Raw genomic sequence first — 13,961 nt, forward strand, 5'->3', positions numbered from 1 at the left:
TACTAAATTAGCTGAGAAGCAACCTTTTTACAAGTTGTCAGGGTAGAGTGGGGAAAAAACACCCAGCTTCTTTTTCAGGCCTGGATCAAAGGAATTTTCTGACTCACTATCAGTCTCAAATGGAGGAGCAGATAGAATAACAGGTGCTGTCACAACCCCTTTCTGCACATTATTCTCAGACATTACACACCATGCTGACAGTAAACTCTGAGCCTTTGACACTATGCTGCCTATTGTTACCAGTTGCTTACCTCCCTTGGTTGAGGTAATGAATTAGCTGTGCAGGCTTCAAACCTGTAGTTGTCTAGCAACAGAATAGTTCAATTCCACCTGTTTGGGCACCAGTTGTCAGTATATAGCTGTTTGGAGCATATCCTAGTTGTTAGAGCATAACCCCAAACACTACTGCAAACTAGGCAGAGAGCCCCCTATTCTTACTGTTTCCATGCTTTTATATCCATAGTTCCTCTAACCACCACCAGGTGTTCCTTATTGTCTTCCCACCACCAGGTGTCCTCAATTTTGTTTCTCTTAGAAAGTCCCTTATTTTTCAATCCCAGGGCTTGTGATATTCATTGCCCCCAACAATCAGAGGCAGATGAGTTCAGGTTATTTGCTTCCTTTCTTCCTCGTATTCTGCTATAATATTGTGTTAGCTCATGCTATAACTCAGTGCACATTTCTACATTGTTTGTTGTACTTACTAGATATAACAGATTTGTTGCATAATGCTAGTCTTACGCATGATGTTAATCTAAAATGATAGGGATAATTAAGGAGGCTTATAGTAGTGTGGTGAAGAGTTTGCACTGTCTTTTGAAGCTCCTCTCTTATTCCCAGAATGTGAGTTTGACAGAAGAAAATGGGCTTTGTTTTGGTATATAATTGCTGAATGTGTGCATTGCTGTTCTTAAGTGTGCAGGCTGAATCTGACTGTGCTCTGATTCTGTGCTTTCCTCCCACATAGGTAATATTTGCAGAATTATTTCAGCTTCCATCTCCACCACATATTGAGGTTATGTACACAGCGCTCCTCATTGAACTGTGCAAACTCCAGCCTGGCTCTTTACCACAAGTTGTATCCTTTTCATGCTGCTAAAGAGCCTTTTTAAAATGGAGTAGTTTTTTCTTTTGTTCTGTACAAGATGGAATAGCAATAAATGTCAGTAGTAATAAATTTTCCTTCTTTCCATATTTAGTTGTTGCCAATAACACTGCTCACATGAAGGAATAACACAGCTCAACAGTCATAAGTAAAGCCTACATTCACATCTGAGCCTGTTCTTTAGCGTGCAGATCAGGCAAACTGAGAGACCTTGTTCCAATTCTTCCTCAGATTTTTGAGGAGCCCTCTTGTAGTCAAGAGATGGAATAAATAACCTGCATGATTATGAGCCCTAGTTTTACATCAGTGCTGCTTGTGGCATGGTTATAGTCACATTAAAACCTGAAATAGGAAAGGAAATTATTAATTTCTTAAATCTTTTGTTATAACAGTGGTATGAGTGCTCCTAGTCCATTTCACTGCAAAGTGTAGTAGATAAATTAACCTGTTTGATTTTGCACTGAAATGGACTAGGAGTATTCATAAAGTCAATGATAATCTCTCAGGTCAGAGTAGCTAATGGTGAGGAAGGCTCAGCTAATTGAGTGTTGCATTGGCCCCTTTTAATTGTAGTTTTAGATTGTAACTAATGAGCTACAGTCACTGAGAATGGAGGACTAACAGACATACCTACTGGTAATTCCATTCCCAAATTTTTATTCTACTACTTGAAATCACTCAGTGATTGTAACCACATAGCCTAAACTCTCACTGAGACTATCCCTAAAATTGTGGGAACCTGCTTGCAGTAAGTATCAATAAGGATACAGCAACAAAGAATCAGGGTTGGCTGGCCATGGTCTTTGGGTCAGGCCAGTGTGGATGTACTTTTTTGAGCTGTTAATGATGAGCAAAGATGGTCCGTTGATTAGGCAGCAACAGGAGCATGTGAAGCTAAAACTGTGAGATCATAAAAATGTGGTCCATAACAAGGTTGATTTCCATTCATATCATTAGTGTGCAGTTTTTGTTGTCTCATGGTGAGAATTCTGGCTTCCAGTAAAAGCAGCTAATGTTCTCACTGTAATTAATGGAAGAAAACCAGACTTGGATTAGAGAATAGATGTTACTTATTGGAGAAAACTGCCTGTGGCATTTGCAAAATGGGGTAAGTCATGATATAGAGACAGGGAGCTGTCAGTAGAGAGGTGATGAAATAACCTCTGAAAAATGGAGAGAGTAACTTATGATTTCAGATGCTTCTCTGTTAACTTTAATAAGAAACTTTCAGCTTGCACAAGCCACAGAAATGCTTTACATGCGCTTGGATACAATGAATACTACATGTATAGACAGGTAAGTATGTATTTTGGGGACAACAGAAAATGTTTCTTATTTTTCTTGTGCATTGGATATTGATGCGTTTTTGAAAAGGATCATCTGAAATCCTTCATAAATGGTTTGATTCTGTACAAAATGTTTTTGGGACTCCAGACTTGAGCCATCTGAAGAGAAGGTAAGGGATAGACTGACCACTTGCCTCTCTTCCCCTAGAAACCTTCCACTTCAAGTCACTAGTCTGATTATCTATACAGTGCAACTATAAAAACTATGACAACTCTTCCACATCCATACCCCCTTCTGTTATGTACTACTTCCTCCTCCCTGTTGGCCTGAGGAAGGAAAGGATTGGAAGTGGGTTTATGGGAAGGTTGGCTAGGTGGAAAAGAGCAGTGGTGTTTCTGTGGTTTGAGTGGTCTGCATTATGTAGAACTAAAATTACTGTATAAAAATGTGAAAACCTGTAGACTTGCACTAAGTTTTTTCACTGCTTATTTTGCTGTTTACTTATTTGCATATATGAGACTAATGAAATAGTCTCATATATGCACCAGAACAAGAGGGACTGCACATTCATCCATAAAGGCTGGCTTTTGATTGTCAGTTCAGTCTTTTTATATGAGTCAACATTGATGTCTATGTAATGCATTAATGACTACAGATTGAAGAGTTTGGGCTTATCTTTGAGATTTTCTTATAGATGTATTCTACTTGCAAATTAGGAGGTTTGTGGGAATTTTTTGTTTGTTGTTTTTCTTTGCAGTTCTGGTATTTAATGGAGCTTTCTTCTTTTAAAAAAGGTTTATTAACTGGTTTTCCCACCACCTGAGTAACTTTCAGTTCCATTGGAGCTGGGAAGATTGGTAAGTCAGTCCCTGTCTCCCATCAGAACTTAAACCTTCAAACTTATCCAGCAAATGTCACAACATAGTGGTTCTGTTAACTGCTTTCCACTAACAGTTTTGACCCCTCCCCCCCCACCTGTTTACTAACATTCCTTGGTAGACAAGATTAGTAACCTTTAGTCACTGTAAAAACAATCCCAGTTTTCTGTAATGAATATCCAAGCAGTACTGTGTTTTGTAAACAGTGGAAATCTGATTTGCTTGTAGATTTTTGTCCTTATCACTTCAGTCAGTTGTTTGCAAGCTTTTCAGAAGGATTCTCCTACTTATCAGTAATTTGCCTTAGCTCTCCTTCCCTTTTGCTCCCTGCATTCATATGTGTAACCTCACTCTGAGTGCCATCCTAATATGACATCCACCCTTCCCCTGAATCTTGATCTTTTGGCTTCTAGCAGGCTAACCATAGCCTTGTATTCTTGGTACCATGCCTTCTGCTTACTCCCATCCTGTCCTGCTCCCACATATAAAGAAAGATTACTTGGGGGCTTAGTCCTCCCTACAGTCTAACTTCTGCAGCCTGCTACTATCCCTGCATCCCATAGCCAATGTGCCTAGGAAGAGGGGTGCATCCCTGTATGTGATGCATCACTTCAGATTTACTTATGTCCCCTGTGTTGTACCAATTAGGAGCTCTGCGTTTTCTGCTTATCAAGTTTGTTCATGTTGACCGACCAAGTGGGAGCCTCCAATTCACTGTTTTTTCATTGCCTGCATTCCCCTTGTTAGGAACACTGATGTGGATATCTCTCTACCAAGCTGCCATTTTTCACAAAACTTTTAAGAATATAACTGTCTTTGAGACTTCTCTTTCTCTGAAATGTATTTAATATCAGCTAAGAACCAAAAAAATGTTTGTAGGGAGGAACTTTCCTTAGGAAAGCAGCCTAACCAACAGAGCAAACACTGCTTTAATTTTTCTGAGAAGCCATTAAAAAAAAGTTACCTTATGAAGATGTGATTCCTAAGATTGCTAATGGCCAATAAGGAAATAGTGATAGACTGGCTCCTTATCTTCAAATTGTGTCGTAGTTCAGGCCCGATCAGGACCAGACTACGCAGTCTCTCTCTCACTCCCCCCACCCTCCGAGAGAACAGGGAGAGAAAATATAAGGAAAAACAGCTCGAGGTTTGAGATAAGGACAGGGAGAAATCCTTAAAGTTACCGTCACGGGCAAAACAGACTCGACTTGGGGAAAACTATTCATTTATTACTACAAACAGCAGGATAATGAGACAGAGAACAAGATAACCTCCCTCCACCCCTCCCTCTTCCCAAGCTTAACATTATCTCTACTAACTTCCCCTCCCGAGCGGCACAGGGGGAAGAGGGAATGGGGGTTGCGGTCAGTTCATCACATGTTGTTTCACGCCGCTGCTTCATGGTTGGGGGAAGAACTCCTCACATTCCTCCCCTGCTCCATCGTGGGGTCCCTCCCACGGGCCACAGTCCTTCGTGGAACTGCTCCGGCATGGGTCATCTCTTCCACGGGGTGCAGTCCCTCTAGAACAGCTGTCCCAGCGGGCCCTCCACGGGCCACAGCTGCCTTCAGGCATCCACCTCCCCCGGTACGGGGTCCTTCACGGGCTCCAAGTGGATCTCTGCTCCTCCGTGGACCTCCATGGGCTGCAGGGGGACAACCTGCTCCACCATGGTCTTCACCACAGGCTGCAGGGGAATCTTGGCCAGGAGTTGCATTACTCCTCCCCCTCCTTCTGAACTGACCTTGGCGTCTGCAGCCGTTCCTCACAACAGGCTGGTAGATGTCTCTCAGGATCTTTTTTTACATCTTATTCACTTCTCATCTCCTCTCCACTTCTTGCAGCCGGGCTGGACCAAGTCGGGCCCAGTCGGCTGCCTGGCGAGAGGCCAGAGGGTGAGGCCTGCAAGGCCCATGAGGCCTGCGCCTCCCCCTCTGCGCCTCTGCCCCCGCTCAGCTTCTTCACATCTTCTCTTCTCTCTTTTTTTTTCTGTTTTCCCATTCTTAAATACGTTATTGCAGAGGCGTTATCACGGGACATTCTGCTACCGATCGGCTCGGCCTTGGCCAGCAGTGGGTCCGCCCTAGGCCTGGCCAAGTCCCCTGAACAAAGGGGAGCGACTTCTAGCAGTTTCCTACAGAACCTACCACCTTAGGCCCCCCCCTCACTAACAAAACCACGACAACACTGTAAAACATGAAAGTCTAAAAGTCTGCTGACTAGGGAGTAATCTCCTGGTCAGCTGTTGTGGGTGACACCTGTTTAGCTGGTAAGCAGAAATGTATCTCCCAGAGTACAGAAAACAGAAGCAGTTAGCAGGGCAGTCAGCACACTGGGGAGTTCCAGACAGTGTGGGGCTGTATAGCAATGGTGGCGATGTGCCACAGGGCTCTGTCCCCAGCACTGGTTGGAAACAACACCCCTGGTAGATTAAAAGCCTTGTTCCAGATGGAGCTTTAGAGGAACAATGTTGCTGTTGAGGTCTGGGGCTGCAGAAATTGCCTGAAGCAGAAGGTAGTGGTGGTTTTAGAATCATAGAATGGTTAGAGTTGGAAGGGACCTTCAAAGGTCATCTAGTCCAACCCCCCTGCAAGGAGCAGGGACATCCCCAACTAGATCAGGTTGCTCAGAGCCTCATCCAACCTGGCCTTGAACGTTTCCAGGGATGGGGCCTCCACCATCTTTCTGGGCAACCTGTTCCAGTGTTCTATAACTCGCATCGTAAAAAAATTTTTTCCTAATTTCTAATCTAAATCTACCCCCCTCTATTTTAAAACCATTACTCCTTGTCCTATTGCAACAGGCCCTACTAAACAGCCTTTCCCCATCTTTCTTGTAGGCCCCCTTGAGGTACTGGAAGACCGCTATCAGGTCTCCCCGGAGCCTCCTCTTCTCCAGGCTGAACAGCCCCAACTCTCTCAGCCTGGCCTCATAGGAGAGGTGCTCCAGCCCTCTCATCATCTTCATGGCCCTCCTCTGGACCTTCTCCAACTGGTCCATGTCCTTCTTGTGTTGGGGGCTCCAGAAATGGACACAGGACTCCAGGTGGGGTCTCACGAGGGCAGAGTAGAGGGGGAGAATCACCTCCCTCGACCTGCTGGCCACGCTTCTCTTGATGCAGCCCAGGATGCGGTTGGCCTTCTGGGCTGCAAGGGCACATTGCCTGCTCATGTTAAGCTTCTCATCCACCAGCACTCCCAAGTCCTTCTCCTCAGGGCTGCTCTCAATCCATTCCCCGCCCAGCCTGTATTTGTGCCTGGGATTGCCATGACCCAGGTGCAGGACCTTGCACTTGGCCTGGTTGAACTTCATGAGGATGGCACGGGGCCACCTCTCCAGCTTGTCAAGGTCCCTCTGGATGGCATCCCTCCCTTCCAGCGTGTCGACAGCACCACACAACTTGGTGTCATTGGCGAACTTGCTGAGGGTGCACTCTATCCAACTGTCCATGTCGCCGACAAAGATGTTGAACAGGGCCGGGCCCAACACGGACCCCTGAGGGACGCCACTCGTGACCGGTCTCCACGTGGACATTGAGCCGTTGACCACCACTCTCTGAGTGCGGCCATCCAGCCAATTCCTTATCCACCGAGTGGTCCGTCCATCGAACCCATGTCTCTCTAGTTTAGAGAGAAGGATGTCATGCGGGACAGTGTCAAAAGCTTTGCACAAGTCCAGGTAGATGATGTCAGTTGCTCGTCCCTTGTCCACCGATGCTGCCACCCCGTCATAGAAGGCCACCAAATTGGTCAGGCACGATCTGCCTTGGTGAAGCCATGTTGGCTGTCACCAACCACCTCCTTGCTCTCCATGTGCCTTAGCATGGTTTCCAGGAGAATCTGCTCCATGACCTTGCCAGGCACAGAGGTGAGGCTGACCGGCCTGTAGTTACCTGGGTCTTCCTTATTCCCCTTTTTAAAAATTGGGGTTATGTTCCCTCTCTTCCAGTCATCGGGGACCTCACCAGACCGCCACGACTTCTCAAATACGATAGCCAGTGGCTTGGCAACTTCATCCGCCAGTTCCCTCAGGACCCGCGGATGGATCTCATCAGGTCTCATGGACTTGTGCACCTTTAGGTTCCTCAGATGATCCCGAACCTGCTCTTCGAGTACAATGGGCGATTCTTCATCCTCGCAGTCCCTGCTTGCACCTTCTACAGCTTGGGCGGTGGGACAGGAACTCTTGTCGGTGAAGACTGAGGCAAAAAAGTCATTGAGTACCTCAGCCTTCTCCATGTCCTGGGTAACGAGGATACCAGTTCCCTTCTGGAGGGGGCGTACATTTTCCCTGGACTTTCTTTTGTCCCCTACGTACCTATAAAAGCTCTTCTTGTTGCATTTTATATCCCTGGCCAGATTCAGTTCTGCCAGGGCTTTGGCCTTCCTTACCTTATCCCTGGCCACTCACACAGCCTCTTTGTAGACCTCCCAGGCTACCTGTCTCCGTTTCCACCCTCTATAGACCTCCTTTTTTACTTTCAGTTGGTCCGGGAGCTCCTTGCTCATCCACGCAGGCCTCCTGGCCTTTTTGCCCGACTTGTTCTTCGTTGGGATGCACCTCTGCTGAGCTTGGAGGAGGTGCTCCTTGAATATGGACCAACTTTCCTGGGCCCCTCTTCCCTCCAGGGCCGCCTCCCATGGCACTTGGCCCATCAGGTCCCTGAAGAGGCCGAAGTCCGCCTTCCTGAAGTCTAGGGCAGAGAGCTTGCCATGTAGTTTCCTTGCTGCCCTGTGGATCTTGAACTCCACCATGTCATGGTTGCTGCAGCCAAGGCTGTCCTTCAGTTTCACATCCCCGACCAGCCCCTCCCTGTTGGTGAGCACAAGGTCGAGCATGGCACCCCTCCTTGTCGGCTCCTCTATCGCCTGCAGGAGGAAGTTGTCATCCACGCATTCCAGGAACCTCCTGGACTGCCTGTGCCCTGCCGTGTTGTCTCTCCAACAGATGTCAGGGTGGTTGAAGTCCCCCATGAGGACCAGGGCCTGTGACCGTGAGGCTGCTCCTATCTGCCTATAGAGCACTTTGTCTGCTCTGTCCTCCTGGCCAGGTGGCCTGTAACAGACCCCCACCGTGACGTCCCCTGTCCGTCCCCATCCTCTAATCTTGACCCATAAGCTCTCTGTCAGCTCCTCCTCCATCCCCAGGCGGAGCTCCACACACTCCAGCCGGTTGCTGACATAGAGAGCGACACCCCCTCCTCGTCTCTCCTTCCTGTCCCACTTTTGCTTGTGGGAGGTGTGCTCTGGTCAAAGAGCAGAGTTGCCAGGTAAAGGAGCTGTGTAAGGAGGTGAGCAGGCTGTTGTAGCATTAGGGAAGGCAAACGGATCAACAGAGTCTGCACAGAGACCTTGCAAAGACCAGAGCCTGAGCCACATAGTGCAAGGAAGAAGGGACAGCAAGAAGCTACACTTAAACCAATGGTGGATGGAGATAGCCAAGATGGGGGAGGCCGGAGACTTGTAACTTCTGGAACAGGAGAAAGGCTCCTTCTCTGCCCTTAGACCTGAACTTATAGGATCAGTACAGTCCTGTAATAGCTAATGCAGAGGAACAGGCTCTGTAAGGAAGGCTTCAGAGCCAGCTGAGCATGAATTGTGTATTAGCACTAGGAGGAAGCAGTGGATGATAATGGTTGGAGATCCCTTTCTACAAGAGATGGAGGCACCAATCTGCTGACCAGACATGCTATCATGGAAGGTTTGTTTCTTGCTCAGGGCCCATATCCAGAATGGTTGTGGAGAGACTATTAAGACTTGTCTGGCCCTTGGACTATTACCTTTTGCTGCTCATCCATGTGGGCACCAATAACATTGGAATATATCAAGAGTAACTACAGAGCTCTGGGGACAAAAGTGAAGGACATGGGTGGTATTCTCAAACCTACATTAGGAATGGATGCATTCTGTGAGTTAACAGCTGGCTGCATGGCTGATGTTGCAGGTAGCACTTTGGCTTTTATGACTGTGAATCCCTCTGAAGAATGAGGATTGCTAGGGAGAGCAAGGATCCATCTGATGAGGTGAGGCAAGAGCATCTTTGCAAACAGGCTTGCCAACCTGGTGAGAATGGCTTTCAACTAGGTATGTTAGGTGATGGAGTTCATACCATGAAGTGACATGAGGGAATGGAAAATGCAGTGGAAAAGTACATAGGGCAATGTGATGGGAGTGAGAAAGCACTTGGAAGGATAAAACAGGACAAAAGGGCCCCCTTCAAGTGCCTGTGCACAAATGCACACATCCTGGGAAACAAAGTGCTGGAGCTCTGTGTGCAGATGAAGAACTGTGATGAGTAGGTGAGTTGTGGTGGGAGAGCTCATATAACCACAGTTCTGTAATAGATGGATTCAGATTCTTCAGAAAAGACAGGCAGGGAAGAAAAGGAGGGGAGTTGCCCTCTATGTGAAGGACCAGAATTAATACATGGACCTCTTCTATGGAATGGGCAACAGGCTGATTGAGAGCTTGTTGTTTAAAATGGGAGGAGAGGCCAGTGAGGGTGACATCATACTGGGAGTTACAAACTACTTGATCAGGATTAGAAAGCAGTCAGTCATCTTTAAACAACTGGATGAATTCTCTGGATCACAGACTCTGTTCTTTATGGAGAACTTAAACTTCCCTGACATCTGCTGGAAGGGCAACACAGAGGGATGCAAGTAGTCAAGGAGATATCTGGAGGGTGTCAGGAATAACTTTTTGACACAGGTGCTGGATGGGCTAACCAGGAGTGACACGCAGCTGAATCTGCTATTCACTAACAAGAAAGAACTGGAAGAGAATGTAATAATCAATGGCAACCTTGGCTGGAGCAACCATGAAATAGAGGTCAAGATCCAAGAGGGTGTGAGTAAGGAGAGTAGCAGAGTATAGGCTCTAGATTTCAGGTCTTATTCAGGGAGGGTGGATCACATGAGAGACAGCTCTAAAGGGCAAAGGAACTCCAAAGAGCTGCCAGGTCTTTGAGGACACCTTGACTTGTCCAAAGCATTTGACACTGTCCTGCATGACATCCTTGTCTCTAAACTGGAGAGACATGGATTTGATGGATGGATAACTTGGTGGATAAGGAATTGGCTGGATGGCCACACTCAAAGAGTTGTGGTCAATGGCTCCATGTCCAAGTGGAGACCAGTGACAAGTGGCATTTCTCAGGGGTTGGTATTGGGACCAGCCCTGTTTAACATCTTTGTCAGTGACATGGACAGTGGGATAGAGTGCACCCTCAGCAAGTTTGCCGAGGACACCAAGCTGAGTGGTGCAATTGACACACTGGAGGGAAGGGATGCCATCCAGAGGGACCTTGACAGGCTGGAGAGGTGGGCCAATGCAAACCTTATGAAGCTCAACCAGGCCAAGTGCAAGGTCCTGCACCTGGGTCGTGGCAATCTCAGGCACAAATATAGACTGGGAGGAGAATGGATTGCAAGTAGCCCTGAGGAGAAGGACTTGGGAGTGATGGTGAAGGAGAAGCTCAACATGAGCCAGCAATGTGCACTTGCAGCTCAGAAGGCCAACCGCATCCTGGGCTGCATCAAGAGGAGTGTGGCCAGCAGGTCGAGGGAGGTGATTCTGCCCCTTTACTCTGCTCTCGTGAGACCCCACCTGGAGTACTGTGTCCAGTTCTGGAGCCCCCAACACAAGAAGGCCATGGACCAGTTGGAGAAGGTCCAGAGGAGGGCCACGAAGATGGTCAGAGGGCTGGAGCACCTCTCCTATGAGGCCAGGCTGAGAGAGTTGGGGCTGTTCAGCCTGGAGAAGAGGAGGCTCCGGGGAGACCTGATAGAGGTCTTCCAGTACCTAAAGGGGGCTTATAGGAAAGATGAAGCAAGACTTTTTACCAGGGCCCGTAGTGATAGGACAAGGGACACAATTTTACAGTGAAAGAGAGTAGATTTAGATTGGACATAAGGAAGAAATTCTTTACTGTGAGAGTGGTGAGGCACTGGCACAGGTTGCCCAGAGAGGTGGTGGATGCCCCATCCCTGGAAACATTCAAGGCCAGGTTGGACAGGGCTCTGAACAACCTGATTTCATTGGAGATGTCCCTGCTCCTTGCCTGGAGGTTGAACTATATGACCTTTGAAGGTCCCTTCCAACCCAAACTATTATATCGTTCTATGACACCCTACTCCAAGTACATGAGTAGTCTATCCTAATACTCAGGAAACCAAGTAGACAAGCTTGGCTAATCAGGGAGATCGTAATTGAGGTTCAAATCAAAAGGATGTGCACAAGAGGTGGAAGCAAGGACAGTCTACAAAGGAGGAATTTAGAAACATTGCCTGGGCATGTACACATGGTCTTAGGAAAGCCAAAGCTCAATTTTATTTGAGATTTGCAAAGGGCATAAAGGGTAATGAGAGCTTCTTTTGCTACATTATCAGTAAAAGAATAAACAAGGAAAATGGAGATCTGCAGCTGAATGGGGCAGGTGATTTAGGACAGCAGAGGTAGCTAAGGTACTCAATGCCTTTTTTGCCTCAGTCTTCACAAGCATGGTCTCCCCAATCTCTGTGCTTAGCGATAGTGTTCAAGGAGGAGAAAAATTACCAGTAGTGGAAGAGAATCAAGTTGGGAATCTCTTGAGAAATCTCAACCCATACAAATTCGTGGGACCAGATGGGATGCACTTGATGGTGCTGGGAGACCTGGCCGATTTCATTGTGAAGCTGCTCTCTATTGTCTTTGAAAGGCTGTGTAGATCAGGAGAGGTCTCTGATAATTGGAGAAAGGTAAATGCTGCATTAATTTTCAAAAAAGGCCAACAGAACAGTCTGTGGAACTATAAGCCTATCAGTCTCACTTTGGTCCTTGGGAAAATCATGGAGCAAGTCCTATTGGAATGCATTTCTGAGCACAAGGGATAAGAAGGTGACTGGGAACAGTCAGTATGGGTTTACCAAGGGTAAATCATGCCTGACCAACCTTATTGCCTTGTATAATGAAAGGACTAAATTTGTGGATGAGGGGAAAGCAGTGAATATCATCCACCTTGACTTTAGAAAAGCTTATTATGTGGTCTTCTACAGAATCCTTGTATCCAAATTGGATTATTATGGTGGATGGATGAAAACCTGTCTGGTTTGTCAGGCTCAGAGGGTAGTGGTTAGTGGTTTGTACTCTACAAAGCCTGGTTACAAGTGGAGTACTATGGGGTCAATCCAGGGACCTGTCCTGTTTAAGATCCTTATCAATGACCTGGAGGAGACAGAATGAACTCTCATCAAGCTTGCAGAAATTGCATTTGGGGGTGCGCTTGATATGCTTGAGGACAGAGCTGTCATTCAGAGGGACCTATTCAGTCTGGAGAAATGGCCTGAGAGGAACTTCCCAAAATTCTACAAGGACAAATGCAGAGTCCTGTATTTGGAATGAACTAACCTCCTACAACGGTGCAGGCAAGGGACTGATTGACTGGGGAGCAGCTCTGCTGAAAAGGACTTGGGGATCCTGCTGGATAATAGGCTAAACATAAGCCAGTAGTGTGCCTTGGCAGTGACAGAGGCCAAACAGTATCCTGGTGTGTTGGTTTTTTTACTGAGGGGGGGCTACGGTGGCAGCTTCTGAAAGAAGCTGCTAGAAGTTTCCCCTTTGTCCGGTGGACTCAGCCGGGTCTAGGGCGGACTCGCCGCTGGCCAGGTGTCACGGTGTTACGGCCCGGAGCCGTAGCAGGTTTGTGGTTCCCTCAGACTAAATTAAGGTGAAACAACACCAAACGATCGATTTAGGATTTTATTTAACATTTGGAGGAATGACTTAACTTTGGAAACTTGAAAAGCATAAAGGGGGTTGGTAGCCAGGGCTCTTATCGGAATATTTCTAAGAAGGAAAAGGAAAATAGAAAAGAGAGAGGAAAAGAGGGAAAGAGATATCGCCACCCTTAGATCCAGCGACGACGATGACGGGCAGGCCTGACGTGCGGAAAGCAGACTCCACAATCTGTAAGATTGTAAAGTAGGTATGTTTATTCGGCGCCGGGCAGCACGGGGGGTAGTCCCGCCAAAATCGTGCGCGCCTGGCATGGCAATTCACTTTGAATTTTATACAACCAAGTGTTACATATGCATGAAGTTAAAAAAACACGCCTATACATATGCATGAGCTATCCCCGCTCCGTATTAAAATTAGTTCCAAGAGGTCATTTAGGTATTACAATTAGTTCCAAGAAGTCATTTGTCCAGTTTTAGCTGGCTCCTGAAGGAGGCCCCTTGGTTCTTATCAGGACTGTCCTTGTGTGGGAGGTGCAGGACTTCTCGCAGGAGACCCCTTGGTTCTTATCAGGACTGTCCTTGTGCGGGAGGTGCAGGACTTCTCACTTCAGATAAAGAGTTCAAAGCACAAAGCAAGACCCCTCGGTTGGGGAATACAAGACTTCCCCCCCTCGGGTAGTTTTTACAATAGCTAGTTAGCAAAGCATCAAACGCTATTTGTATTAGCATGCACAGCAATAATCAATAAATGCCATATCTATTAAAGTTTCCTTAGCCCCTCTTCTCATTCCCCCCTTTTCTAGAGAATTAGTAAATTCTTTTACTATACCTAATTCTGGCACAATGTTTATTTATTTTGCACTTTCTCAAAGTATTGGTTAGACTCAAGCCTCTGTCGTAATTGGTTTTTCTTCCAATTACTATAGGAATTTCCCGTGCTCTGGAAACACCAGAAGCCACACCGAACTGTTATAAA

General features: G+C 46.8%; 1 protein-coding gene across 1 annotated transcript in view; it reads left to right on the top strand.

The window, feature by feature from the left end:
• The window catches only part of LOC147596669 (nuclear cap-binding protein subunit 1-like), a 126,172-nt gene that overhangs the window by 59,157 nt on the left and 53,054 nt on the right, over positions 1-13,961 (top strand). The window contains exons 11-13 of the mRNA XM_086769722.1: positions 968-1,078; positions 2,337-2,401; positions 3,187-3,249. Of these exons, the coding sequence (XP_086625848.1) occupies positions 968-1,078; positions 2,337-2,401; positions 3,187-3,249 (239 nt within the window). The remainder of the gene's footprint in view (positions 1-967; positions 1,079-2,336; positions 2,402-3,186; positions 3,250-13,961) is intronic.

The sequence above is a fragment of the Chlamydotis macqueenii genome, chromosome W (genome assembly GCF_036417535.1).
Source record: "Chlamydotis macqueenii isolate bChlMac1 chromosome W, bChlMac1.mat, whole genome shotgun sequence".
In the NCBI taxonomy this organism is placed as follows: domain Eukaryota; kingdom Metazoa; phylum Chordata; class Aves; order Otidiformes; family Otididae; genus Chlamydotis; species Chlamydotis macqueenii.